Source organism: Apus apus, chromosome 4 (assembly GCF_020740795.1).
Source record: "Apus apus isolate bApuApu2 chromosome 4, bApuApu2.pri.cur, whole genome shotgun sequence".
Taxonomy (NCBI): domain Eukaryota; kingdom Metazoa; phylum Chordata; class Aves; order Apodiformes; family Apodidae; genus Apus; species Apus apus.
In genome coordinates, this window is record NC_067285.1 from 20,878,494 (window position 1) to 20,905,037 (window position 26,544).

The window sequence follows — 26,544 nt, forward strand, 5'->3', positions numbered from 1 at the left end:
CCTCTGCAGAAGCAGCAGGCCCACAGGATTAGAAGCTAATGGTGGATTCAGGAATGAAGTCTTGACTTTACAGACTCTGTTTTCCTGTTGGATTCCAGTAAAATGGCACAGCTGTCCAGATGTTGCTCTGAAGGGAGTTGTGCTGGTGACAACTGTAGCCCAACCTTCCCCCCCCACCCCCCCCCCCCCGTGGCAGGAGGCTGTCCTTTCAACAGCCACTTTTGCACCAGGCAAGGAGTGCCTGGCACTCCTCTAAATGCTGTTGTGTCCCATAAATCTTGAGTTTCAGTTGGTGAAGGTCCCCAGAAAGCAATGATAACTTAAAAGGTTTAACGTTTCAGGTAATTCTGTTCCTAACTTAGAGGAGGAAGAATTTCCAAATCTTACTTCAAAGTCTCCGTTGTTTATACTGCCCATAGGTTACAACAGCAGTTTTAAGCTATGGCAGGACTTCTATAAGTATACTTTATATTTGGGAGCAAAGCTGTACATAGCTGAGCATGCATCTGTCCACACACCCTTTTCAACCTCCCCCTTCCCTCTTTCCCTTTCAATGCTCAAACTGGAGCTGCTTTGTTGACAACTGTAGAATGCAGATTGAACCCTGGGGTTCTTGGTTTTGTGTCCATTGGTGTTGCCACTTTGCCTTTCTGAAATAGAAACATGCAGTGACTGTGAGATATTAGACAATGTTTTTCTGCATTTAACACTCAGTCTGATTTGGGAAGGCAGAAAATGAGGCTGAGACTGGGCCTGGTTCTCCTTTATTACTGATTACAGGCAGATTTTCTCTTTCCTAAGACATCTGGTTGGCTTACTGTTTGGAAGTATTTTGACTAAATGCAGAGAAATGAATGTGTTGCTCTTTGTAAAAAAGGCTGCATGATGTAGCCTGTATGACTAAAGATGTATTTAAATGATGGGTTGTTTTTTAAAATAAAGTAGTGGGAGATGTAAAATGAAGGTATATGGGCCAGTCATCAGCTGGCATAAGTTCCTATAATTTCAACTTCAAAAATTGGACTTGTTTCTGCCTTTGCATGTTGGAGCATGTCTGGATGAACAGGACTGTCTCATTTCTGTGCTAAGAGGAAAAAAAATCCTCAACCCACAAAGAAACACATGCTGCTTTGTTTATTTTACCTTGTTCCATCTGACTTGGGTTATCAGAAAGGCCATATGTTTTCATTCTTTGTATTTTGCCCCAGAGCAATCATGGAGTTCCTCTCTGTTTTCCTCAGCTCTGAAGATGTAATATCGGGCCTTAACAAATGGAAAAACACAATTAAAGTTGACAGCAGTCAGAACATGTAGCTGTGTTTTTGGAATGAACATGCTGTGCACACGTACCCAACATCCGAGCTGCATCCAAAGCAGCTTTTTTTTCTCCTCAGTTTGAAATTCTAAAACAGATACTGTCCAAGTATTTGCAGCAGCCTCCAAAAAGAAAGAGTTACAAAATGCATCACTTGACATGGAGTCATGATGTAATGGATTGATACAATCAACATTTCGTTGAGAGCAAGAAGTATTTTCTGCCTAGCTGGAAGCAAGGGGGAGATACTAGTGGGTGAATGTCACAGGCAAGTTAGAAATTCTGATCTGAAGTAATAAGTAGGAAAAGAGACATTTTGAAGAATAACACCAAGGTAGCTGCTGTGGGCTGTCTCCAGCTAGTTTTTTATTTATTATATCCCACTGAAATGTGTATAATGCATCCTGTTTGATTCTGATGGTTTAGTTAGATCAGGCCTCCAGGACTTATAAAAGACAAACCTTTTAGAACACTTTTTAGAAGTAATGGGCTTGGAGAGGAGGGAGGAACTTGATTTCAAAGCTATTCACAGAAAATGAATAGCTAGTAGCATCTTGGATTTGAGAAACATTTTAGCTGCAAGTCCTGACTGTGGTGCAGACTTTCTTTTTTTGCCAGCTACTACTTTTGCTTTCTTTTTAATCTAACATTGTAATTTTTTTGTTTTGTAGACCTCTGAAGTCTTTTACAATGGAACAGTCAAATTTTTGCCATGATGATGTTCTTTAGTTCTTTGGCTGCTTCTCAACCTTAAGTACAGAGATCCCCCTTGGCAGTAACTTCCCCTGCGAGAAGAGCAGCATTCATACCTGGGTCTGAGACTCTAGGGCCCTTTTCAGCCTTTACACTACTGAAGGTGGGTTTTTGAAATGTTGGAACTGCACAGTCTTTTACCCTAACTACAAAATAGTCATCCTACAGCAGTGAGCTTTTGGTGGCTGTTAAACTGAAACTAGCAGGCTTACTGTGAAGTGTATAATAATTTGAGGTCAACTCACTCCCACACAGCACCATTAAGCTGCAGCTCCCATAGATACGTAGGTGCGTCTGCACAGGGAATGGCAGGCTGGGATTGCCCAGAGATCCCCGAATTAGAACCTGCCCTAGAAAGTGGTTAGGAATAGCATTAGAAAAGCTCCTGAGCACAATTGAGATGGTTGCCTCTACTTCTGCCAGTGCTGGAACAACTGCTGGGCCAGTCTGCTTCCTGGCAGCAGTCATGGCAAGTAGCAGAAGACTGTCTCTTCTGTTTGTCCTCAAAGAGAGCTAGGGAAAGTAAGAAAAAATTATATGAAGGTGCTAATGTGCTCCTCCTTGATCCTGGATTTTTGGGGATTGTTTGTAACACCATTCTAGCCAGAGAAAACTCCACACATTTTATAATGTCAGATGGAGCTGAATCATACAGGCAATAAACTGAGCAAGATAGGCTCCTCCAGAACTTGCAGCCCAGGATGGATTATCTTCTTACTGTTCAAAGCAGCATCAGACTGTAATTGTTTAACAAGGCCAAGTATTTGACTGTATGATGCTCCATTATACTCTGAACTGTTTTGTCACTAAAACAAGTCATAATGAAGGGCAAAAAGTTCTTGTCTTATGGGTCCTTTGAGATGGAAGTAAGTTCCTTGCTCTTTATGGAGAGATTATTCTGCAATTATTTGGAGAAGAAACCTATTTTCCTGCCAGAGGTCAGACCCAGGTCCATGTGATGCTTAATTTACAACACCATGATACAGTAATTCATTAGTATGTTCTGGCCCTCTGCACAAAATAAATATTGTTTTGCAGGAGTAAAAGTACTAGCAGGAAAAAGAAAATGAAATGAAAACCTGATCCTGTTTAGAAAAATGTATGACAAACCACCAGGTCCTGTGCCAGTATGTTTACCTTGGCAGGTCTCCTTCTTTCCTGCTGAAGGAACCAAGTGCTCTCTCTACTATGAAAATTATTTTGTGGATGTTTAAAAAAAAAAAAAAAAAAAAAAAAAAAGATTAAAAACAAAACAACCATCCTGCGGCAGATCATTCATCATAGAGTAGGAGCATGAAAGGGGACCTGCTTTGAACTAGTTACAAAAACAAAGACTTTTTCTAATTGACCAAATGACTCAAGACGGACTGCATGTCAAAAGCAACAAATCTCTGCTTCTTTCAGAGTTGCATGTTAATACAGGGTATCAGGCTCCAACCTGTTCCAGTTCAAGACCTTGGGCAATGTCTCATGAGCTCAAGGAAGCCTGGGTAAGCAAAAGCCAGCCAATTCCATATGCTTGTGTGTACTAACAGGACCAGGAGCCAGGACAAATGTGTTTCATAAATTGTAACAAGGACAGTGACTTTAAATGCTGAGAGTATCAGAGCTTCAATGTTTGCTTTGTCAAGAGTTGCAGAGAAGTGGGACTTCCTTGCTTTACCATTCTGGTACAACTGTAGGAAGAGCCTAGCTTTCAGTCCAGCAGCACTTGCAGGGCTGTTATTGATCCACTAAGCCTAACTTTTCATTTAAAAAGAGCCTGAGGGTGACTGTGTATCCCAAATGCCATAGGAGCCAAGTGACCAGCTCTTCCAGACAGCTGTGAAAAGCCTTGTGCCTGTGCATTGCTATTGCAGGGTATGGAGTAAAAAGAGCAAAGGCAGATACAGGTATGGCTGGAGAGTAAGAGGTAGGAAGCAAGAGAACAGGAAATGGAGGGAGTTAAGGGTCCTGAGTAGAGGCAAGAGGTTTGTGTATATAGAAAAACAAAGCTAGCAGAAGAAAAGAGAGCCATTCATCAGCTACAGAAAGCAGTCTGGAAAAATCAGTGTACAAGATCCCAGAGGCTGCCAGTTACAGCCAGGTAAAAATATCATCCATTTGGCATCTCTCTCATTGTACAGCACTTCCCTGACAGTAGTAGTTGTCCAATATATATGTGAAAGTAGCAGAAACTATTTCTGTTAGGAGCTATTGGGCTGGCCCTCATTGGAGGTACAGCTGAGGACCTAGCCTGCAATTGCCATCAGGTAGCTGTGTCTTCAGTGCTGCAGAGAAAGGGCCAAGTGGGAAGTGACAGAGACAGGACTTTTCTGAAGCCCAAATAAAGTCCTGGTCCTATATAGGCTTAGTGGGAAGGTTCACCAGGGTTTGTATCTTTTCCCCAGCTGGTTCATCATCTATTTTAGATGGAACTGTTTGATCTCTTTCTGCTTTTTGTTTCTCTCAGTTTACAAACAATAGGAGGAAGCTTGCCTGTTACGTGTGCTTGGGTCCCAAATGAGTTTTTCCCAGCTGGAAAAATCACTCCATGAACTACAGAGGGTTTTTTCCAGCTGTAACTACAAGATTCCCAGTTCCCTTATGCATTTTGTAAGGTATGTAGAGGCTGTCTAAGGGGAACAATGGACATTCCTGAGTGCTTAGACAACTGCTGTTTCCCCAGCATCACCCCTCCAAAACCTGAGAAGGTTTTAAGCACATCTGAGCTTCCCTTCAAGGTTACTGAGACTTCAGCTGAAAAAACACAGGGAGGAGCCTAGATTCATGCAGTGCCAGTGTTTTGGTGAGTAACATACTCAGGCTCTTCCTGTTACCTAATTATATACACAAGAATGCCAAATTCACCAGACTAGCTGGGAGGACTTGGCAAGTACACAGGCAGTATCTGTGCAAGGGGTAGCTGACAGCATTGTCATCACTTCAGATAGACATGCACCACACAGTGTAGCTCAGAGACCAGGCCATAACTAGCCTGGTAGACAAACTTGCTCAAGGGCCCAGCACAGCCAACACTCTTAATACAAATGAGACTTCTATGAGGAAATTACTAGGTGGATAGATGATGGTAGAGCGGTAGATGTGGTCTATCTTGATTTCAGTAAAGCATTTGACACCGTCTCCCACAGCATCCTTGTAGATAAGTTGATCAAGTATGGGTTTGATGATCAGGCAGTGAGGTGGATCAAGAACTGGTTGAAAGGAAGAAGTCAGAGAGTTGTAGTCAATGGGGCAGAATCTAGTTGGAGGCCTGTGACTAGTGGAGTCCCTCAGGGGTCGGTACTGGGACCGGTGTTGTTCAATATCTTCATCAACGACCTGGATGAGGGCACAGAATGTACCCTCAGCAAGTTTGCTGATGACACCAAGCTGGGAGGAGTGGCTGACACACCAGAAGGCTGTGCTGCCATTCAGAGAGACTTAGACAGGCTGGAGACTTGGGCGGGGAAAAACCTGATGAAGTTTAACAAGAGCAAGTGTAGAGTTTTGCATTTGGGGAAGAAAAACGCCATGTACCAGTACAGGTTGGGGGCTGACCTGCTGGAGAGCAGTGTAGGTGAAAGGGACCTGGGGGTCCTGGTAGACAGGAGGATGACCATGAGTCAGCAGTGTGCCCTTGTGGCTAAGAAGGCCAATGGCATCCTGGGGTGTATTAGAAAGGGTGTGGTTAGTAGGTCAAGAGAGGTTCTCCTCCCCCTCTATTCTGCATTGGTGAGGCCACATCTGGAATATTGTGTCCAGTTCTGGGCCCCTCAGTTCAAGAAGGACAGGGAAGTGCTTGAAAGAGTCCAGCGCAGAGCCACAAGGATGATTAAGGGAGTGGAACATCTCCCTTATGAGGAAAGGCTGAGGGAGCTGGGTCTCTTTAGTTTGGAGAAAAGGAGACTGAGGGGGGACCTCATCAATGTTTACAAATATGTAAAGGGTGAGTGTCAAGACGATGGAGTTAAGCTTTTTTCAGTGAAGACCAGTGATAGGACAAGGGGTAATGGATACAAGTTGGAGCATAGGAGGTTTAAGATGAATATCAGGAAAAATTTTTTTACTGTAAGAGTGACAGAGCACTGGAACAGGCTGCCCAGAGAGATTGTGGAGTCTCCTTCGCTGGAGACATTCAAAACCCGCCTGGATGCCTTCCTGTGTGATGTACTCTAGGTGACCCTGCTCTGGCAGGGGGGTTGGACTAGATGATCTTTCGAGGTCCCTTCCAACCGCTAGGATTCTATGATTCTATGATTCTATGATTCATGTTTGACCCAAATGTTCAGCCACAGCAACAAGCAGGACCCACATGTGAGCACACACTCAGCAAACAGTATTTACTCTTCTCCTGATAGGAAACCTTCTAACTGATCTGACTGTTCCACCCTGTCCCAGATCAGATGCAATATGGGTTATTGTTCCAGCAGATTAAAGATGTGAAGGTGGATGGAGGAGAGCATTGCATTTGATTGTAATGCTTAGGAGGGAGCAGAAACACAAATGATTAGGCTATAGAATGGCTCTGACTGATTGTGAATATCCCCTTGCCCTGTTGGGGGTGAGCACTTTCTTCTGGAGACCCTAATGTTTCTATTATTCTCCCACAGGTAACATTATCCAGTTTGGATCTTGGAGCACCTGGACACTAAGGAAGAAAATGGCAGTGGTGGCCAGGACAACAATATGCAATGGAGGGAAGGTAAGGAGATTTCTTCTCTGACCAGCAACAACTAGAGGTAAGTCTCTCACCACCTCCTCCCTACACTAAGTGAACATCTCCCACAGCTCTCTTACCTGTACAACTGTGGGCAAGACCTCTTCAGAGCAGTGGAGGACAGCCCCAGCTTGTTCTGGTTTCTCAGCCGTGTCTTTCTCATAAGATCTCTCATTCTCCCCCAAGCATGGTTCTCAACCTAGGGAGCAAAAAAAAAACTTAAAGGATCAGAGGCTAGTTGCTGGCAGACCTTATCTGGCCATGATGATACAATATTTCAGGGTACTCCAGGGTAGTGGGAAGAAGGGACCTTCTTTATTTTGGACTGATAGGAATCAGGTCCTGCAAGAGAACTTTTGACATCCTGCAATGATAACTAGCAGCCAGTCTGTACCTGTCTAGGCCACAACCATCATTAATACTATATTTTTTGTATTTTTTTGGTAACAATTCCATGTCTAGAACCTTGCTGTTCTTTTTGACTTAAGGTTTCCGAGAGTGAGGGCATTTTGTTGAGTATCTGCCTGAAGGCACGTTTTAACCTCATTGTTATACTAAAGAAAAAGAAAAGATTACAGTTTGGTTCCCTACCAACTACCATGCACCGGGTGTAGGAGGGGGCAGGGGAGCTTTACAACAAAAACAGCCCAGAAAAGCAGCTTGATTCCCTTCTCCTATTAGGCCAGGTGCTTTGGTATCTGCCCTTTTCAAGGTGCTGACATTTGTGCACCATAAATTAGAAGACATCAAGCCTTTGTTTTCTTGTCACACGTCTACAAGCCACAGCTATTGGGCACTTACATTTGAAATGCTAATAGGGATTATCAGGAGGTCAAGGAGTCTCATGAGCCCCCCCTCTAATGTTTGCTCTCTCAGGGCTGAGCTCATCTGAACTCCTGAACTGAAAAGGAGGGATGTATTAAAAAGTTCCATGGTGGTTTTTTGTGTGTGGGTTTTTTTGTGTGTGTGTTGTTGTTGTTTTCTAATTTTTCTTAAGTTTCCTGAACTAATGGCTGAAAGACCTTGGGAACCGAACAACAATAAAAAATCATGCCCCAGGACTAGCATAAAGGGGAGTAATTATTCCTGTTTCAGTTCTTAAACCATTGTCACTTTGGGGCATTGTTTCACCCTGTCCCCAGGTGCCTTCCCACTGTGCCACCAGCAGAGCTATGGCTCTGTGAGTGTTGGCCACCTTGGGAGCACAACCTGGCGCCTGCTCAGCTGCATGCACCAGCCCAGGCAGAGCCTGTTGGGTAATTCTTGGGGCTCTGCTAAGGTTTCAGCTCAAAACTTTGAGGTCATGGGCTCAGCTGAAAACTGCAACACTGGTTTGTGTGCTATTGAGTTAATTGCCTGACAGTGAGACTGTTTACTCATAGAAATATCAGACCTTTGTGTTTACTACCAGGATTAATGTGTGTTGTGGAAGGGCTTTAGAAGCCTCAGCAGTTCTGCATTGTGCTGGTGCTGTCCCAGAAACACAGGTACACCTAATACAGAAAGCCTGTACCTGAAGGCCAGTTAGCTGTTGTCTTGGAGCGGGGAGAGAGAACAACTGCCCAAATGCAGTAAATCATGATACTTGCATGTCTGTGACTTTGATAGTAAACTTTTGAGGTCAGTGAACCTCTTTAGTTTTGGTGTAATACTATGCACTATAGGGGCTTGGTCCATGACAATGGCAGGTAAAATCAAATATGTTCTGCAAAGGCAGAACATACTGAGATATTCTTGCTGATGTCCAGACCCTGAAAACAAAAGGCAAATAAATTGATTAATAATAAGACAGCGAGACCATCTTACAATGCTGGGAACAGGCTGGGATCTGGTCTCAGCTTTGCCCTGGAGTCTACCCATAGCCTTGCTGAAGTCCTTTATTCAGTCCCTCCTCATGTGTGTAATAATGTCTTTCCTCCTTCACCTCTCACTTCTTATTTGTATTTGACTGTCAGTTCACTTGTATAGTATGACCTAATAGCCCAGGGCTTAATATGGCAGGATTCCCATACAGTACTTGCACAATAGAAGGAAACGGGGCATTTTATGCTTAGGGAACAAAATGTAAAACTAAGTGACAATTCTAAGCTGCAGAGTGTGCACTAGAGATTCAGTTGAAAGAGTATGGATCTTGATTCTGCAGTCCTGTGAAGTCATCATGGCTTCCCATGTGCTTAAAATAATGCTCATACTCCAGAGCTTTTCTGGACACAAGCCAGAGCATGGAGCACCTTTCAAGATTGAGCCTTGACTTGGTTTCTGAAGTTCATTGAAGTATTTGCAGCTGATCTACTACTTGGAGGTGGAAATTTCTTGGTCTTCCTGTAAGAGACCTACTCCTTCCTCTTTCCTGTCAAGCTGAGAAATACTCTGATTAGAGCCTCTGCCCGGGCATTTTAGCACTCCTTGATCACGACAGGAACCTGGAAGTGCTGAGGCAGCCACAAACAATGGGAAAGAAAGGGAGAGGAAAAGCATTCGCCCTGGCTCTCTTGCACTTCAGCAACATGGCTTTCTTGAAACACAATTTGGGGACTGCATCTAATTGCACTGATATGCTGCCAGTCTGGTAATAACTATTGCTAGCTAAGGATTGACCCACTTACATTTTTGTATGTAGTAATGAATGTGTGCTTGGTTTAATCTCACTGGCAGCAGTAACAAAGATACTTATGACGGAGTTTACATCTTGAGTTATCTGAAGTTAGGGAAGGTTAAAGCCCATGCCAGTGTCTGGAGTGCATTGTTTCTGTCTTTCTTGGTGTATGGATGTAGCTGTTGTCTTCATTTAGGGCTGGGATCAGAGACACAGAGTACACTGGCCCTCACTGCCCTAGCCTCATTCAGCAGCAGACAGGGCTGGCCTGTTCTCCGAGCACCTCCCGGCTCTGCCTGAGAAGAACTTCTTTCTACTTCTCCCGCAGGTCCCACTCGCAATCTGCTGCCAAGCTTATCACTCACCTTTCTTAATGCAGGGTCCTTTGATGGAAAAGCTTCTCCCTCAACCATACTACCAGCTTCTCTGAACTCATTCTCCTTGTTGTTCTTATTGTTTGATGACTTCCTGAGTCCAACTGTTGGCTGGCTGTTTCCTGAATCTGTGTATCTCTCTCTTCCTGCAATGAAATGCAAAGATCTGCTCACATTTCTTAGCAGTGTCCTGCTAGGGCAGCCTCTGGGTAGTGCTGCCAGCAAGCTAAGACTCTAGATGTGATAAGACCCTGTGTGTTTTCATGCCCACAGCTCAGTGGAAAGAAGGTAAATGTGCCAATAAAGTCTCCAGCCGTGGCAGACTTTAACATCTTCCTCATTGTCTTGTTCCCCCACCCAGATCTGCTCTGAAAGTACTAGGAAGAGCATTTCTGGGCCTCAGCACTAGACATCCCACAGGCCATTTACACTCTGACTCCTCCCTGCTGTGAAGTTTGTTGATGTTCTGTGTTGTACCAGGTATTAAAGGCAGGCTGAAGTCCAAGGTTTGAAATAAACTAATCATCCTTTCTTAGTGGCCTGGCTCACATCTAACATTGGATCCAGACCTTTCAGCTGGCTTTGTCATCAATAGGCTGAGCCCAAACTTTCTTAGCCTTCTGGAAAAGTTGGTTACTGGATCCAAGCTTTGCAGCTGGGGTTTATTTTCCACTTGATCTATAGCATAAGTCATCCTCCAGGAACGTGTTCTGTGCCTGCTTGAGAGGGTAAGAGACTAATAACAGGCATAAGGCTTTCCATATTAGATTAAATCCTACCTTGGCTGGGGGGGATTTTAAGTCCACACAAGGGGGCTCCACTAATGGACCCAGTCAAGCATGCTAAGTTTCCAAAGGAGAAACCCATTTTATAATGCATTTGTCCTAATTTTTGTAGCCACATCTGCAGAGCAAAAAGTTCTCCTTCACACGTGAAGAAGCAAGTGTTAAAATCCTAGGTTTAGACAAAGCATTTTAAAATACATCTCTTAGCTTTCTACCTAAGGTGTAGTTTCACTAATTCCCTTCTCTGTTCACATCTGTCCTTTCTAGGCAAAAAAGGAAGTGGCTGGTCAGATTATTACACTGAACTGATGGCAAACAGGAGGACAGGTTAAGAAGTATTTGAACTCACCATTGCAGCCACTCAGCTTTTCAGTGTTCGCTCCTATTTCTGGAATGATGGAGAGATCAGAAGGGTTTCCTGTCTGAACCAAGAGGCTATGAGGTCTGCTCCTCCCAGCAAAAATTGTCTTCACATCTTGATATGAGTTGAGGAAGACACTGGCAGCTCCACAGGAACAATGCTGCAGAAGATACTCCTACACGAGACAAGAAAGTATGCAGACCCTCAGGCTGCAATGGCTCAAGGTAACAAGACTATGTGACTGTACAGACAAATTGTAGTCATCCCAGCCTTGGCTTCAGACCCATCAGAACCTAGAAAAATTAATTATCTAAAAGGCTGAGGAGCCTGGAGTTAGCAATGTAGATTTTTCATAGGTTCATTGGTGTTTATCTTAAATTGCCTGATATTCAACATCTTTTGTGTTTGCTTCCCAAAAGGAATTGAAGTTTCCAAACACAGAGCTGCTCAGCTAAGGTATTTGTGTAAATACACAGATGTGTTATAACAGTGACTTGCATTTTAAGATACTATTATTTGTGCTCAGGAAATAGTATCGTGTCTTTTTACTGAGGGGGTGCCACAGTTGGTTTACAGTTAACATGACTGGCAACATGCTTGCGGTACTTCATCAGGTGTACTTCTGCTGTAGCTCATGTGGTGGGAAAGGGAGGTTTTCTACCGTGCACAATCATGCTGCACAAGAGCTTAGAAGGGCAGGAAGCAAGGAGAGCTTTATCCACTGAAGTGGAGAGGAAACAAAACTGTTTATTGGTGTTGGAACCAGGACAGGCCAACACCCAACACCAGTTTAGCACCTCTGGAGACCCTCAAAAAACTCAGTTTGAATGTAACACCTTATAGTGGGTGTGTTGCCACAGCAGCATGGCACTTTGCAGTATCCAATACCTGTGCTTTGAGAATCTGATGAAGGATGCTGCTTTTGGCAGGGGGCATTAAAGATTTCCCTGTAAAGCAAAGTATGTGGAGTAAACATGTTCCCTTTGTGTCCCAGGCTCAAATGTCAGACTCTGTGGTGATGTCTGTACAGCTCTCAAAAACAGCATTGGGCATACTGGCCATCTACCATCCTCATGATCTGTTCTTAACCCGACACTAACCCATCTCGGCTCTGGAGGTTGTCTTTCCTAGTTGTGTCTGGGGCATGGAAACCTTTCCATGCACATAACCTGAAGGGAAAGTGAGTGTGATTTGGAGAGTAGCCTTAAGAAGCCCTCCAAAATGTAATGTGGACAGCAACATCCATGTCTCATGGCAAATGGGAATAGTAGTATACACCTTCTACATGGAGGGGCTGTGACTGAAGAAGAAAATGACAGAGCTGCTCAGATATGGGAGGTGCAAGCAGCACAGAGGCACCCAAGAGAGAACACCCAGTTTTGTAGACCACACTGCAAGTGCTGAACATCACATCTGGGGTCCAGTTCCCTACTGAACAGTCTGAGACAACTATAACTGAGAAGAAACTGCCAAGACGTCTTGGAAAATATCAACAAGATCAAAGCTTCAAATATTTAAATGAAAGCAGGGTGCCTTTCATTTCAGTAGGAGCTGGGGTGGAGTGAGCACATACACCAGATGAGGAACTGAACCTGAATTTGCAGCTTGGAAGAGTTACTTTGAGCAATGACTCACAGTTGTAAAGCTTCAGGAAATGTGTTAACAATACCCAGGCTCTATGTAGGAGGCTGCATTCCTCTGAGAGTGAGAGATGGGTACATAGAAATGACAGGCTACACTGCTCTGCAATCTGACTCACAACTTGGCTTTGGCTCTGAGGAGGAGTTGGTCACCTACTGCAGAGCCAGTCCCAGCAAGTGGGAGAGCAGAACCAGGGCAGGAATGACACTGTTGGGAGAATAAAAGACTCTCCACAGCATGGCTCGGAAGAAATAGCTGAGTGTGACAAACCCCTTCTGTTCCTTTGGGGAGTGATTAAAAAAAATAAAGGGAGGGGAGAAAAAAAGCTGGAAGCCTGGTGTGATGGCAGAAAAAAAAGAACTGAGAGGCACGGGTAGGTACAGCTGAACAAAATACACAGGGGCTAAGAAATTATTTGCAAATTTTGGTAAATTTCCTCTGCTAGTTCTTGCTGATAAAAAAAGACAAATGGGAACACATTTCATGTCAGATTCTTCATTTGTCAGCTCAGAAGCTGGGAAGGGAAGAGCATGGAGCTGAGTAGTGGTATCACTGCTTCTCTTTCCTATTTTGTCTGTTTTGTGAGAAATTCTGGGATTTTGACAGTTTGAAATCAGAAGAAAAAGAAAGCCTTTAATTCAAAACACAATTGCTAAGGAGTTTAATGGAAAATGTTTTGATAACATTGATGGCAGGAGATGTGTTCTTAGGAAGTTTTCAACTGTAGAGAAGTAGAAGCTGCTGACTTTGAGCAGGCTATCACATGAAGTGAGAGGGATGCTTTTAAACTCAACAGCCCAAGTTCACTCTAAGGAAAGCTGAACCCCCAGGGGTGGGTGAGGGCTCCCTGAAGGCCAGAATACCCAGCCCAGATGGATGTAGAGTCAAGTAAATTAGCATCTTCACTCACACAAACTTGGAACTTTCCATCTGGGGCTTGAATATATAATTTTATCCAAGATACTATGGTGTCTCCTTACCTCTTTTATCTGGCTCATCTTCTGCTCTTTCTGCAAGCTGTACACTTGCTTTTGGAGACGCAGGTTGTGCTCCTGGAGCTGCCCGATCTTCTCAATCAGTTGGCAAATGTGTTCCAGGTATCCCAAACCAGATCCCAGGGCTTTGCTGTTACCTCGGTTCACCTGCAATGACAATGCACCTTGGATCACAGAGTCATAGCAGAGCAATCCTTACTAGCAGCTGGGAGCCCAGCACACTCCTTACAGTTGTGTGGGCTGTGGTAAAAACACTCGGGCTTTGGTTATAGCCAGATCTGAGCTAAAGCATTGCTTGCTCACAGCATTTTCTATGTTACTCAGGAAGATGCACCATCGGAGGGACTCTTCATACTGACACAGAGGAAAATCTCAAGACAGTCTGTTTCTAGTTTCATGTTGCAGGCTAATTTTTGGGTTTTACTGGTCACAATGCCCTTACAAACACGTCTAGTTCTAGTGTGTGGTATAGATGGTTAGTATGGCTTACTTAGCCCATAGCTCTCAGTGCAAATCACATGTATGGAGGCTGAACTTGGCTCCTTCCAAGAGCACATATCTGCAGGCTGCAGTGACTTGCTGCTTTGTGACCAACTTGGGAGTTCGATTTGTTTGCCTTTGACAGTCTGCAATTGTCACAGCACAGCTGAACTTAGACCCTGATTACTGGTGGGTCAGTGAGAGGGATGTGTGCCTTAACCAAGCTGCCAAAGTGAAATAACATCTTTCTACTGGTCTTTAGCAGATCCCAGCTTATGTCCCTGCTGCTTCTTCAGTCATGAAGAGATGCCTGAAAAAAGTCTGTAGGATTAAGCTTGCTGTCTGCCTCTATGTCAGGATATTTTGTACTACCAATCTTTATACACCCTGGACCTCCAGAGTCTTACTGGTGCTCAGCCAAGGGCTGTGCCTGAGGCAGATGGTAATCCTGTGGCAGAGGAAAGGCAGTGGTGCTTCCCAGCCTCCTGATCTGCACCTTGCCATTTCTGGCCCCAGGAGTTCCCCATGCACAGCAAATGTCTCCTCCTCTGCTGTGAGTGCTGCTCTCCAATACACAGAGACTCACTTCCACCTTGGCGCTGCCTGCTGATGTGCATGTGATAACAGTAAGTAAAATAAGCCTCAATCTTTACAAAAGCAGCACTCTAAGTTTATCTTACTTTAAAAAATAAGTTCCCTCTACAAAAGCAGGAAGCTTACTCTGTCTCCTTTCCCACAACAATCTGCATTTTTGGGGAAATGCCAGCCTTGGGACTCTTCCTGTCTTTTCATTATGTCAGAAAGCTCATGGTGTGTTCAAAAATAATCAACATTAGGATTTACTTCTTTTTTAAACAAATGATGATACAATGTTATTTATAAACAGATATTATGTCCAGATGCTTTTGTGTCTGAGGTTGGGATAGAGGTCACATGAAATCATATGAAAAACTGTGATTACTCTAATCCAACCAGTCATTCACATTACGATTTTTATTTTTCCTCTTGGGCAGAGCCTGCAGAAGCAGTGGCAAGAAAGACGAAGGTTACCCAGCCAGAAAACTGAGTCCTGAGCATGTCTGTGCAGGGGGAAGGGGTGCAGCAAGAACAAAGCCTACATGGCTTTCTGAAAGTGGCTAGGGATTTGGGGGTGCCCAGCTTCAGAAGCATGATTTTCAGAGAGTACATGAGTATCTGCTTCTGAAAACCTGGAGGTTTTGAGCAGTCCCAAAATGCATAGTAATTTTTTTACACTGTCCCAAAATGGCTAGTCGGAAGTTCCTTATTGCTCTTGAAAACATGAGCTTTCTGACACTTTTGCCCTCTTTTTCCACACTTAACAACTCCCCTTTCTCAGTTTGCTGTTTCAGTGACTGATGGCATGTCCGTGTCCCTTAAGGAGACAATGAGCCAAATCCAACCCATTATAGCTGTAGGAACACAAGGGAAGACTGCAAGGGACAGAGGAGCTCTTGGGAAAAAGGATTAAGAAAAACAATTGCCTGTAACTTCAGGACTGGGGAAAACGCATTAAGCATTTGACTGTGACCTCTTTCAGTTAGAGATGCTCTTTTTGTTCCATATTTGTCCTGTGCCTAAAGCTATAAGGTCCTGCTTTGTGTTTTTGGCTGCTAAGTTTATAGGGCAAAATAGGCAGGGGGAGGAGAAGTGCTCTGTGTCTCAGGCAGAAGGCACATGAAGGCAAAGGTGTGTTTGGGGCAGGCATGGAGAAAATCTGACTTCTGGCAAACGCTAGAGAGAACTTCCAACTCCTGAGAATAAATATGGGTCCCCAGAAAATGAGAGGGAAAAGGCGTAGAGCAGTTTCTCTAGGTCTTGGGGCAAGGTGGGTTTACCTTTGTAGAGAACCTAAATCAGACTGAAGGTTGGACTCCCTGTGCCGGAGGCTCGTTTTACAGCTATCTATCAGAGGCTGCTCAGGGCAGGCAGTTTGGGCTATTTAATAGGAAATTAATTTGCATTTTATTGAAGTGATCCCAGCAAGTTCAAATGAGCAAAAGGCAAATCAAGCAGAACCTCCAGTGGCTGCCTATCCCTGCAGGGCCAGCCACCTCTGTGATCAGCATGCAAGGGTAAAAAATTTAAAGAGGAATGCTACACCTTGCTTGTCCTGCTACAAGGCCCATTAGCATCAGAATTGCTCAGCTATGGCAGATGTTCAATATAGAAAATTTGCATAATTTAGCTGGTTGCCCCCAAAATGATTGCTCAGAGAAGGCCTCTCTGGGGACCCTTCCAGGACATTCTTTTCCATAGACTGGAAACACCTAAACAGCCCTTGCTATCTCCTGATCATGCCAAGTGTGCTGTAGAATCTTCTCTGTCACATTCTGGTCTAAATATTTTCCTCTTAGCACCTATGAGAGAGTTTTATGGTAGCAGTGGAGGGTGAGTAACCATAGGAAAACTGAAAACATTTTCCAGGATATCTCTGTCCTCCCAGTTGAACCATCTCAAAACATTAACAGGACAGAAATTTTTCCAAGTCCCCACAGGATGATTGTCAAGTAGTATTGGGACAAAAGCTATGTGGCCATTTTGGGGTTGACAAAACCTATGAAGAAGGAAAAGCACCTCACCTATTTTATTGAGGCGAAGATGCAAAGCGTCAGGCAGACAGTTTATGAATCCGATGGCTTAATTTGCACTAGGAAAGTAATAACATGTATAAATAGGTCCCAGATTTTGCTTTCATGTACATTAGACTGAACTAGACCCTCAGCTGGAAGAAAAGGAATCTAAGGCTCTCAGCTATACTATGCTGACTTACTCCCGTTATGTTTCTGACGCTGCGGAGCTAAGGTGCTCTACACTGACTACACCCATAGCTAAGAGATCTCTGCCCTTGTGAATGTTCACCCACCTGGCTAAGATTTGGGGTCCAGTTTTAAGTACATGTAGCCCAGCTCAGCTGATAATAAACCATCACAGCTGTGCTGGCACACAGATTTCTTAGGAAGCCTAAAAATACAGTCTCAACACCTGCACTGGGAATTCTGAGTTATATAGAGCCCTCCAGTCATTATTTTGACAGGTGTAAAATCACATTTTCCCTCTGAAGCCACCAGTCACGGAGCTGGGAGTTTTACTGCAATCAGACTAAATGGAAAACTATCCTGGGCTGGACCTGGCAGCAGGAGCTGAGGCTGGCAGGCAGGACTATCTTGCAGGGGAAGCTCTTAATTCAGATGGGAGCTCAATGATGTTTCTTGCAGTGACTTAGGTTTGCGCACTTCTTGAGCTGCTCTTCGCTTTCTCTTGTGGATATTTTGACTTATACCATGCTCCATTCTCCCATAAATCCCTCAGTGCCCACTCCTGCCACATTAGCATGGCCAGTATAGAAGCAGAACAGTCACTGCACCAACAGCCAAGAAACGTAATTACTCACCTCCCATCATGAGCTTGCAGCAACTGATTAGTGACGCCACAGGCTGAGCGGGAAGCATTTGTCACTGGAAGCTGACAGCACCAAAAGGCTTGTGAATAACAGGAAAGAGAGGGATCGTGCTGTATATTTCTGACGGCTCCACCCTGCTGTCCAGGAGGAGCTGCACTCACTGATAGCTTCTGGTTTCCTCCGAGCGGCACGGACAGGCTACGGGGCTGACTATCGCAGGTTGCCCATGTCTCCCCCTGAACCATAATGCTCTCTACAGAGTAGTATTTTGACTGCTTTGGTCCAGGATAATTAGCAGTGTGTGAATAATGTTTGGTTTTTTGTTTGGGTTTGTTTTTTTCATTTAATGACAACAGTGCTTCCACCCTCTCTCTTCTTTTAGGGGTACAGGCTGACTTTAAATGTAAACTTTATGGAGCATGAAGACATGTTTGCAAAGCAAAAGCATCAAAAGCTATGTATTTTCAAACTGACCCCAAACATTTAATTTGGCTTAAATTGAAATGCTTTTATTTAGGCTTCAAAGTTCTTTTACTTGTTGTTTGACAGCTTCGACTTTCTTTCATCTTTCTAAATGTACGCAAATGTAAAAATAACAAACAGTTCAAAACAAAAGATCAGAAACCTTTGTTTATGAAATGCCAGACTGAAATGATTTTATGTATATTTTCAGCCAAAGCCATTCATCCAGTGAATCCAAATGGTCAAAACATTTGGTCATTTCCAGTCTCTTTTTTCTGGCATTTTCCTTCCTGTTCTCTTAGAAGTGGCCTCACCAGTGAAGGAGACCAGAAGGACATCAGTCTCATCCAGGGACTCAATCCTCCCTCTGCTGTGGTCTGCTAAGCCTAGTGCTATTGGTATTGCCACAGCCATCTGGGCTGGGGAAACTCAACTGCTCTGCTGTTACTTGAAAGTTGTATTCCTGAAATCAGCAACAGAACTGAGGAAGTTGCTGTCGCCTAGAATGAAATAATGCTCTCACCTGGCATTATATATAAGCCAGCATAAGCACTTTTGTATCTCTGTCAACAATAATGTAATGCAGAAGGAATTGATTCACTAGAACAATATAGTTTGCCATGTTCTTTCCCAAGCAGTGTAGGAATGCCCTGTACTGGCCTAGTATCTTTTATACAACATTGATTACATTTCCAAGGGTATCTGTATCCCAGAGGCTGGTATTGCCAGACAGGAGATTGGCTCCTAAGTACCATGTTGTATCTTGGACAGGTTACAGGCAAATGAGAAAACCACAGGGTAAGCCTGGAGCAGAGCCTTAGCTTGGGTGAACCAAGATGAATCCTTCAGCTCTACAGGCAGATGATCATCTGGACATTGTTTCTGAGTGGGTCTCACTCTGTCCTGCCTCTGTTGTATGACAGTGAGGGGACGTCAACCTTGTGCAAGTTTGGTGAGGACAGAAGGCTCTGCAGCTGCAGGTGGCTGTCCCTGTGCTCTGAGGCACACTGTGCAGCAGCAGACACAGGCCTATGCAGCAGCTCTGGGCATTTCTTTCCTCAGTCATCTTGGGTGCTGCCTGGCATCCCAGCAGTTTGAAGTGTTGCTGTTGAGATACAGCAGCCTGGAGGTACTCTGTGAAGAGGGGCAAACTTCCCCGGCATCTAGGTCACAGCTGTATTTATACAGCTCGAAAAACAAACAAAGAAAAGTGCTCTGGGGCACAGAGCTTTAGCACTCAGCTAGTGAGGATATTAAAAAGAAGGGGAGATAAGCCACCAAGAGCTTCATTTCCTCTTCAGCTTCTTTCTAATTTATTCTCTTGTTTATTTAAATGCTCTGCTTTGGGAAACTGAGGCTCCATTTCACAAAGGATTTAAAGTAATTTAATGGGCAGCCAGAGCTCTCAGACAAGACCAAGCTGGCTGCACACACTCCAGAATGCAACAGAGAATTTAGGTTACTTTTTATAAAGTCTCCTTATATCCAAACTCTCCTGTTCTGGTCCTTTTCTGAACTCTCTGCCGAAAGGCTAGGTTGATGTCTGGGAACTGTGTGAAACAGACTGTCTGAAATCTGTCTTCTACTGTGTTTTAGACACCTCTGGTGAGGAGGAGGTTGCTCTGTTGGATCAGGTGTTGCTTGTGCGGCCTCAAGATGCATTTGTTAACAGAGATGGGCCATCTCTGACCTTCCTTGCTTCTCTGGAGAGTTTGGCATGCTGGAGAGGAAGGCCATCACCTGATGGTTCAGCTCCCAGGCAGAGAGGTCATGGTGAAATTATATACACAATATTTATCACTTGGCTTCCTCCCGCTCATCTCCCATTACAATTCATTATTATTACTGCAACAAACACCTCAAAAAGAAATCCTGTTGTACATTGTTTAATATTTTTTGTATGTCTGTGTGACCTGTCTCTTCACTTAGACTGCCATTCCTTTCCTTTTGCTCATGGGGCTTTTTGGTCTGTCTCTCTGTCAAAAATCAGCTCCCCCACCACGTAGCTCTTTCCACCACTGGTTGATGGAAGCCACTGCTGGGAGCAGGCCAGGCAGTGATGTGGCTGCATATCAGCAGCATGGGGGTTTCAGGTAAAGACAAGAAGAAGGTAGGAGAAGGTGCACAGAAGGGCTTTTTATTTTCCTGTCAGTCGCGTGGTATACCCAGCAAAGGGAAAAGAGTGGGACAAGCTGCTGAACATGTCTTTGCAATTCGGTCAGTCTCAGAACACAGGAATTTCCATCACAGCTGTGCTGGAGGGTTAAAATGGGGTCTCCATCTTCAGCCCAGCAAAGATCTGAATTTGTGCATTACTTCCCTGCTCAATCAGTATTTGAGAGAGCTGGCTCAAGAGGACAGGACATGCCTGGACGGGAATGAGATACCCCTTAGACAAGTAGTTGCCAAACTTTGGGGCAAAGACAGCAGTCCAGCTGTTCCCAGAACAGGAATAACCTGACCTTGAAAAAGAAACAATGTCCTGATCCCCATCCTGTGTATCAGAGAATGATGACTAAATCAATAATCTTAATTTTAAAACCAGAATCAAATCCATCCTCTAATCTAGGGCTTTTTGAAACACGGATCTCTGTGAACCGTTAGTCATCCTTACCCAGACCCAACATATGTGAATTACTTGAGAATTTCACTGCTATGAATAGAGCTTTTAAAAATCAATTGCCAAACTTTGCTGCTTACGACAGTTCCAGAGGAGATTTCTGTCTCATTCAGATGTGTTCTAGGTCATGACAGATTATAGGACCTGAACTGTGACTGAGGTATTTGGACAGGCCTAGCTATAAGATTCGGTTTAAGTTTTACTTACCTCACTCAGTCTACAGCATTCATCCATGTATTCATCTAGACTGTCACTCGTGGGGTATTTCTTCAGCTGATGCCCATGGATCTGAAGGTCTTGCATGCTGCCAAAGTTATCTGGGAAATGGTCAGCAATTGTCTTTGGCTCTTCAATGGGAGCTGGGGTGGAAAGAATGCTTTCCCTGGGAAGGTCCATCTCTGGTGTAGGTTCCTTTTCCAGGGACCGCTTTTTGCTTTGGTCAAAATGTTCATCGGGACTTCCTTCCTGAGGGACACTGAAGTCTTCAAGGGAAGCTGTAGGACCCTGCACAGTATCTGCATCCTGGCTGTAGTACTCAGCTTGGTTTTCGCTCTCTGGATGTTGGTGGCTGACTTTTCTGGTGTGCTCTTTACATGTTCTCATTATGAGATGGTCGATTTCTGGAGAAGAAGAGGTGCTAAGCACACCTGAGTCACAAAATGAGTCTCTGCTGTGAAGCACAAAGCTCTTCTCAGAACCCGTTGGGGTTGATGGAGAATTAGCCCCGCTTGGCAATTCAACGCCCGAGTCCTCAGATTCAAATTTGGAGAATCTGTGAAGTCGGCACTTGGACTCGAAAGCGCTGAGGTCGGGCAGTGTGGCTACATAGTCTGTGCTTGCCAGGGCATCTGCACATTCTGGATCTGCTGGTGCAGCTGCTGCATTTGGATTTCCCTGGCAGTCTGATGGGAGGCTGGCGCCAGGGAGATGGGACTCTTCTGTGCAAGCTGTGTCAGCTGGGGCTTCTAGGATTAACCCTGGGTTTTGAATTCCTTCATTGCTCAGTATCTTCATATGTGTTAACACAACTTTGTCCTCAGCAGGTGGGCTCTTCTTACCTGTTTGAAAAAAAACAAGTAGGTCACAAGACACTACAAAACTCAGTGTCACGCACATCCCCGAGTGAAATGTAAAACTGTCTATAGAAACATGATAGAGGAGGACAGACCTGATTTGTTTTTCTTGAGCTACATGAAGCTTGTAGGCTTTGCTACAACAGAAGTTTGTGTTTGACAGCTCAGAGTCCTTCAGGGGAGTCATAAATGCACATGGAGTTCTGATTTAGTAGGTATGTAGAAAGCAATACATGTAGCCAGATAACGTTTTAGTGATTACCTGTATACAGATATAGAGGAGTACATGCTCTTTTGGCACAATATTCATTTAAGGCTAAATAAATGTATTCTGAACCAGCAGTAAAATGGATATAATAAAATCTGATTTTCCATAAGCTTAAGTGAATTTTGGATTGCAAGAAGCAGTTTGAAGACTGTTTGGTATCCTCTGCGGTGTTTTCTGCACGTGTACAGGTGACAAAAAGCAAGCACGGATAGGAAAAGCACTGTAGATCTTTTGCACTCCCTGTATGGTTTTAGCTTTTAAGTAATTTTTTTGAATGAACTCTTGCAGTCTTTGTAAAGGGCAAGGAGGGCAGCTTTGCTCATTAACTTTTTACACATGGAGAAAGTACACTTGCTTTAGCATCACAGTTATTTTACACTTTAATGTGGTAGAACAGTCTCTGGATTAAAGGATATAGGAGATGAAGATCTGCCCCCAGGTTTTCTTACTGTTTTTCTGCATCAAATATTTCACAGTGCAGACTTCTGGTTCACACTGATATGAGAGCCAGTATGAAAGCTCTGCATCCATCCTTTAGCAAACTGCAAATCTCAGCTCCAAATCCCTCTGTTCATGGATTTGGGACCAGGAATTTCTGCAGTACAAAACTTCAGTTTCTCTGGTATCGTTTCCATTACTAGAGCCTGACCCAGAGCACCTCAGAGGGCTACAAGGCATAGACTTTTCAGGATGTCTGGTTTCCTACTTCATTTCCTTTCATTCCCCTCTCCTTCTTCCTTCTTTTTTGTCTGACATCAAACGAGGAGTTGCTTCACAAACTCAGTCCCGGTATCATAATTATCCCTAAATAATTGGGAAACCAACAGTAGAGCAAGAGAGAGCTCTGCTGTGCAACCCTCCTTCATGGTAACCCAGAAAACTCCCTGTTTCAGAAATAAGCTGCTTTCCAGCCTTTCCTCCTCCTGCTTGCTTTCTGCAATGTTCACAGATAAGGGAGACCTTTACTCATTAAGCTATTACATGGATAATTTTCTGCTTTATTGAAATTCTTTCTAAATGATCACAAGAATTTTTTGGGATACCACTGAAACGCCCTTTAGTGTTCGTAGGCAGCCATAGATTTAATATTTTACACTGGATTTTCATACAGGGCTGTCAGTGATAAATACTTCCATCTGAAGGGTTTTCTGGCCCTAACGCACATAAGTGCTTATAACCCCTTGAAGAAGACCTTGTTTATCATATACAGTGTTTCATCTGTCTACCTTGGCAGGATTCACAGGCACCTCTCCACTGTAAGGAGCCACCTTTGAGACAGTCAGCACCAGACCCTCAAATATGCAACACCAGCACATTGGTTTGCAGCTTCGTGCTCAGCAAAATAGCACCTGTAAGAGGGACCTCAGTGCCACATCCTGGAAGGAGGAGGTGGAGCCAAGTCCTTACTGACTTGGAATGAGGGGGATCTACCTGCTCAGCTGCAAACCCATCCTGGCAGTGAGACAAAGCATTGTATCTTCAGGAAAAATAAAAGGCTAACAGGCTCTTTTGATGGCAGCACCACCCCAGATGGCACAACAAAACCACTGAGAGTCAGGAGGAGAACAATTGTGTTGCTGCACTTTTTTTTAAGAACAAATCATACAGCAGTCACTGTTGCCAGGAATTACTAAATGCAGTGATAGTTCCTTCCCACAGATGCTGATTGCCTTAACTTACTAATCATGCCATGCTTTCTTTTGATTGGAGATTCTCTCACTGTCTCTCAATCTACCCCTTTTTTTCTTGCTTAACCGGTTTCCACTCTGGCCTACACAAATATTTCTTTGTCTGAAATCAGGAAGCAGCTTATTAAAATGAGGTCTTACTACTTACAGAAGGAGATGTCAGACACTTTATTTCATATCTTTTATGACTACAAAAGCTACAATGTGTACCAGAAAGTTTGTCTGGACTAGAAAAAAAAACAAACAAAGCAAACAAAACCCGAGGTGAAGTCTCTGAGTATGAGGGTCCCTTCAATGACAACAATCCCAGTGCTGAGAAAGGTCTGTGCTCTGGACAACGCAGTCCTTTGCTCTCCTCATCCTGTGGTCACTAACAACATTGCATGGTTTCACAACACTTTCTAGTTTATCTGTTCTAGGCTGCAAGCCATTGATCTTGGCACTGCTGTGTCCTGAGTGACCACAATGTTTAAACATTTCTGGTTTATCTTTCCAAGCCCTTGTGATAATGCAAAACATTATCATCCCCCTACCACAAGCTCAGAATAGCTGCAAAGGATGGCAGGATTTTGTAACACAGGCACCTTGTCATTCAGTCATTCAATTATACTTTCCCATGGTCATCCATGCTACAGCAGAGAGATCTCCCATGGTAAAAGCAGTGACCTGAAACTCAAGTTTTTCTTGCTGCACCTCACTGATGGAAGTCTCTTCTTCCTCTCTGCTAACTGGGTTACAGAACCTAAACTATGGAGGTTCCAACAAGCAGATTGTTTCTGCTACAGGTCTTGAAGAGGCGTACAAAAATGCTCATCTCTTTCAAGCACATTGCAAACACCAGAGTGGTGCAATTAAAGCTCATCTAGCTCATCTGTGCAATTACAAAAAAAAAAAACCCTCAGATGCTATAAATTAGCTCATTACCAGGGCCCTTAACAGAATTTTTTCTGCTAGTTCTGGCTGAAGGCTTGGCTTGGAAGTGCTTTGTTCACTACCGCCAGAGCAAAGCAAAGAGTCCAACTCCTGCCTGGGGCTGGAGAGAGCATGCTGCCGGGGTATGGTTATGATGCTGCACAGACACTTCTGAAAGGGGGTGTGAAGAACTTCAGAGAGCTGAATGGCAGCATTAAGGTTGGTAAGATGTATTTGCTTATGCTGGAGGCAAGCCAGGTTTGTCACTGCTGCTCGTGGGAAAGAGCCAAGCTTGTTTTGGTTTTTTTTGTTATTGTTTTTCTGTTTCCTTTCCCCTGGGCTGGTTTTCCACACCCCTTCTGGGGTGGGCATAAGGGACTGATAGATGCTACTTTCAGGGAGCTGTCTGGAACACTGGTATGGCAGCAGGGGGGAGCAATTGGAGTTGTGTGTGCATGCTTAGGAATCAATATAGCTTCCTACAATGTCTTTGGCAATACATGCTTAGGCCAAATGTTGTCTTAGGTTAACTTGTGCTATCTGCCTAGTAGCCCTCTCAAAGGGTTCTATGGCTCTGTAATCATTCTACAGATAAACAAGGTTCCCTTGGTCTTAATACAAGTCTGTAACTGATGGTGGCTGATTATGTGCAACCCTGGACAAGTTGCTGGACTTTCTGTGCCTGTACAGTTGGAGAATAAAACTTTCCCATCTCATGGGAAGGTGGTAACAGTGAATTAGCTAATATCTGAAGGTAATCGGTAGGCAGTAAAAGGAACTGATGTGTCCCAGACTCAATAACTTTACTTTGTTTCCAAATTGCTTTATAGGATACTTCTCTGTTGACAGTTAGCAAAGCCTGGCAGAGAAACATAAATCCTTCAAAAGATAATACCCTCTCATTAGCTCCTGTCCCAGGGCTTTCCTTTCTTTGGAGTTTTAAGTCCAAGTATATTTTTCCTGTTGCACGATACGTAGCTGTTGCCAGAGCACAGCCTAGTGCATTAATATTGAGATTTCTGACCTGATGAAGGAGGGTGGATATCAAAACATGAAATTGCTTTCAGTTTTTCTTTATCCCAAGTAAGTTGCATGCAAGAGGTGTACTCAACTGCCCAGGCAAAACTCCTAGGCATTCCAAATCCTACTTGGGCTCAATTCCTGCAAAAACACCTCCCTTTCCAGTAAACTAAGCTCAAGTCTATTCAAATCCCCATGCTCCAAAGCACTGAAATTGAAGTCCAGCTTTTTCTTTATAGCATCTACAGCTGTGGCTCAAAGCCGTGTTCACTGGTAATTCCTGAAGTACAAGCCCTATTAAGCTCTGCTGTGTCCCTGAGAGGGGTCCTTTGGCCTCTGATGTACTGACTTAAGTGTCATAGAACATGGTCTTCTGATACATATGGCTTATGGAAATGTATTGATGATAGGAAGGGGCCGGGCTGGTAGTGGGATGAGTGCTGCTAGTAGCAGTACAGAGCTATACCTTACAGTGCTGTCTTGTGCTGCTCTCCTCCTTTCTGGTCTGTGACTACCTAGCTTCTCAAAATGTTCATCCTGATTTGTAGGCTGCTTGGCCTGGGGAGAATCTGCAAAACGTACACAATGACTGTCACAACTGGAACCAAAGCTTTGTTTGTGTCCCTCTGTTGTTGTGTTACAAAGGAGAGCAGCATTAGAACCATGGCAACCCTCTCTGCTTGTCCCCAGGGTTCTTGTGCACAGCCAACCCTCCACAATGGGTGGTGCTGGTAGGGTTATGCTGGGTGGCAGTCCCAGGGAGAGACACAAGGTGAACAGTTCAGAAATGCTCCGAGTGCCTATTCCTCTCCCCACTTCCATCTACCAAAAGACACACAACACCCTCTAGATTTAAGTCCATAAGGCCAGAACTTTCCAACTTTATTGTGCCACAGGAACAGAGCTTCAGAAATAAAGGGCATCACCAATTACTTGGGTTGTTGCTGTAGCAGTGATTTTTGCACAGCTGCCCTGGAAAGGAAGACCAAAATCAAACCCCATCATTCCTACTAGTCTGTTTAGCCCTGGGCACAGGAACAAATTGCATGTGCAAAGCCCCAGAAGAGGTTTTTCAGCATCC

At 44.1% G+C, this 26,544-nt stretch overlaps 1 protein-coding gene across 1 annotated transcript in view; it reads right to left on the reverse strand.

Annotated features, from left to right (window-relative positions):
• Positions 1-173: 173 nt before the first annotated feature.
• Positions 174-26,544, reverse strand: part of LOC127384384 (uncharacterized) — a 30,962-nt gene continuing 4,591 nt past the window's right edge. Inside the window, exons 2-8 of the mRNA XM_051618699.1 lie at positions 20,710-21,560; positions 13,505-13,666; positions 10,872-11,058; positions 9,729-9,883; positions 6,848-6,966; positions 1,144-1,263; positions 174-650 (exon numbers count right to left, since the gene is read on the reverse strand). Of these exons, the coding sequence (XP_051474659.1) occupies positions 1,167-1,263; positions 6,848-6,966; positions 9,729-9,883; positions 10,872-11,058; positions 13,505-13,666; positions 20,710-21,560 (1,571 nt within the window). The 3' untranslated portion in view covers positions 174-650; positions 1,144-1,166. The remainder of the gene's footprint in view (positions 651-1,143; positions 1,264-6,847; positions 6,967-9,728; positions 9,884-10,871; positions 11,059-13,504; positions 13,667-20,709; positions 21,561-26,544) is intronic.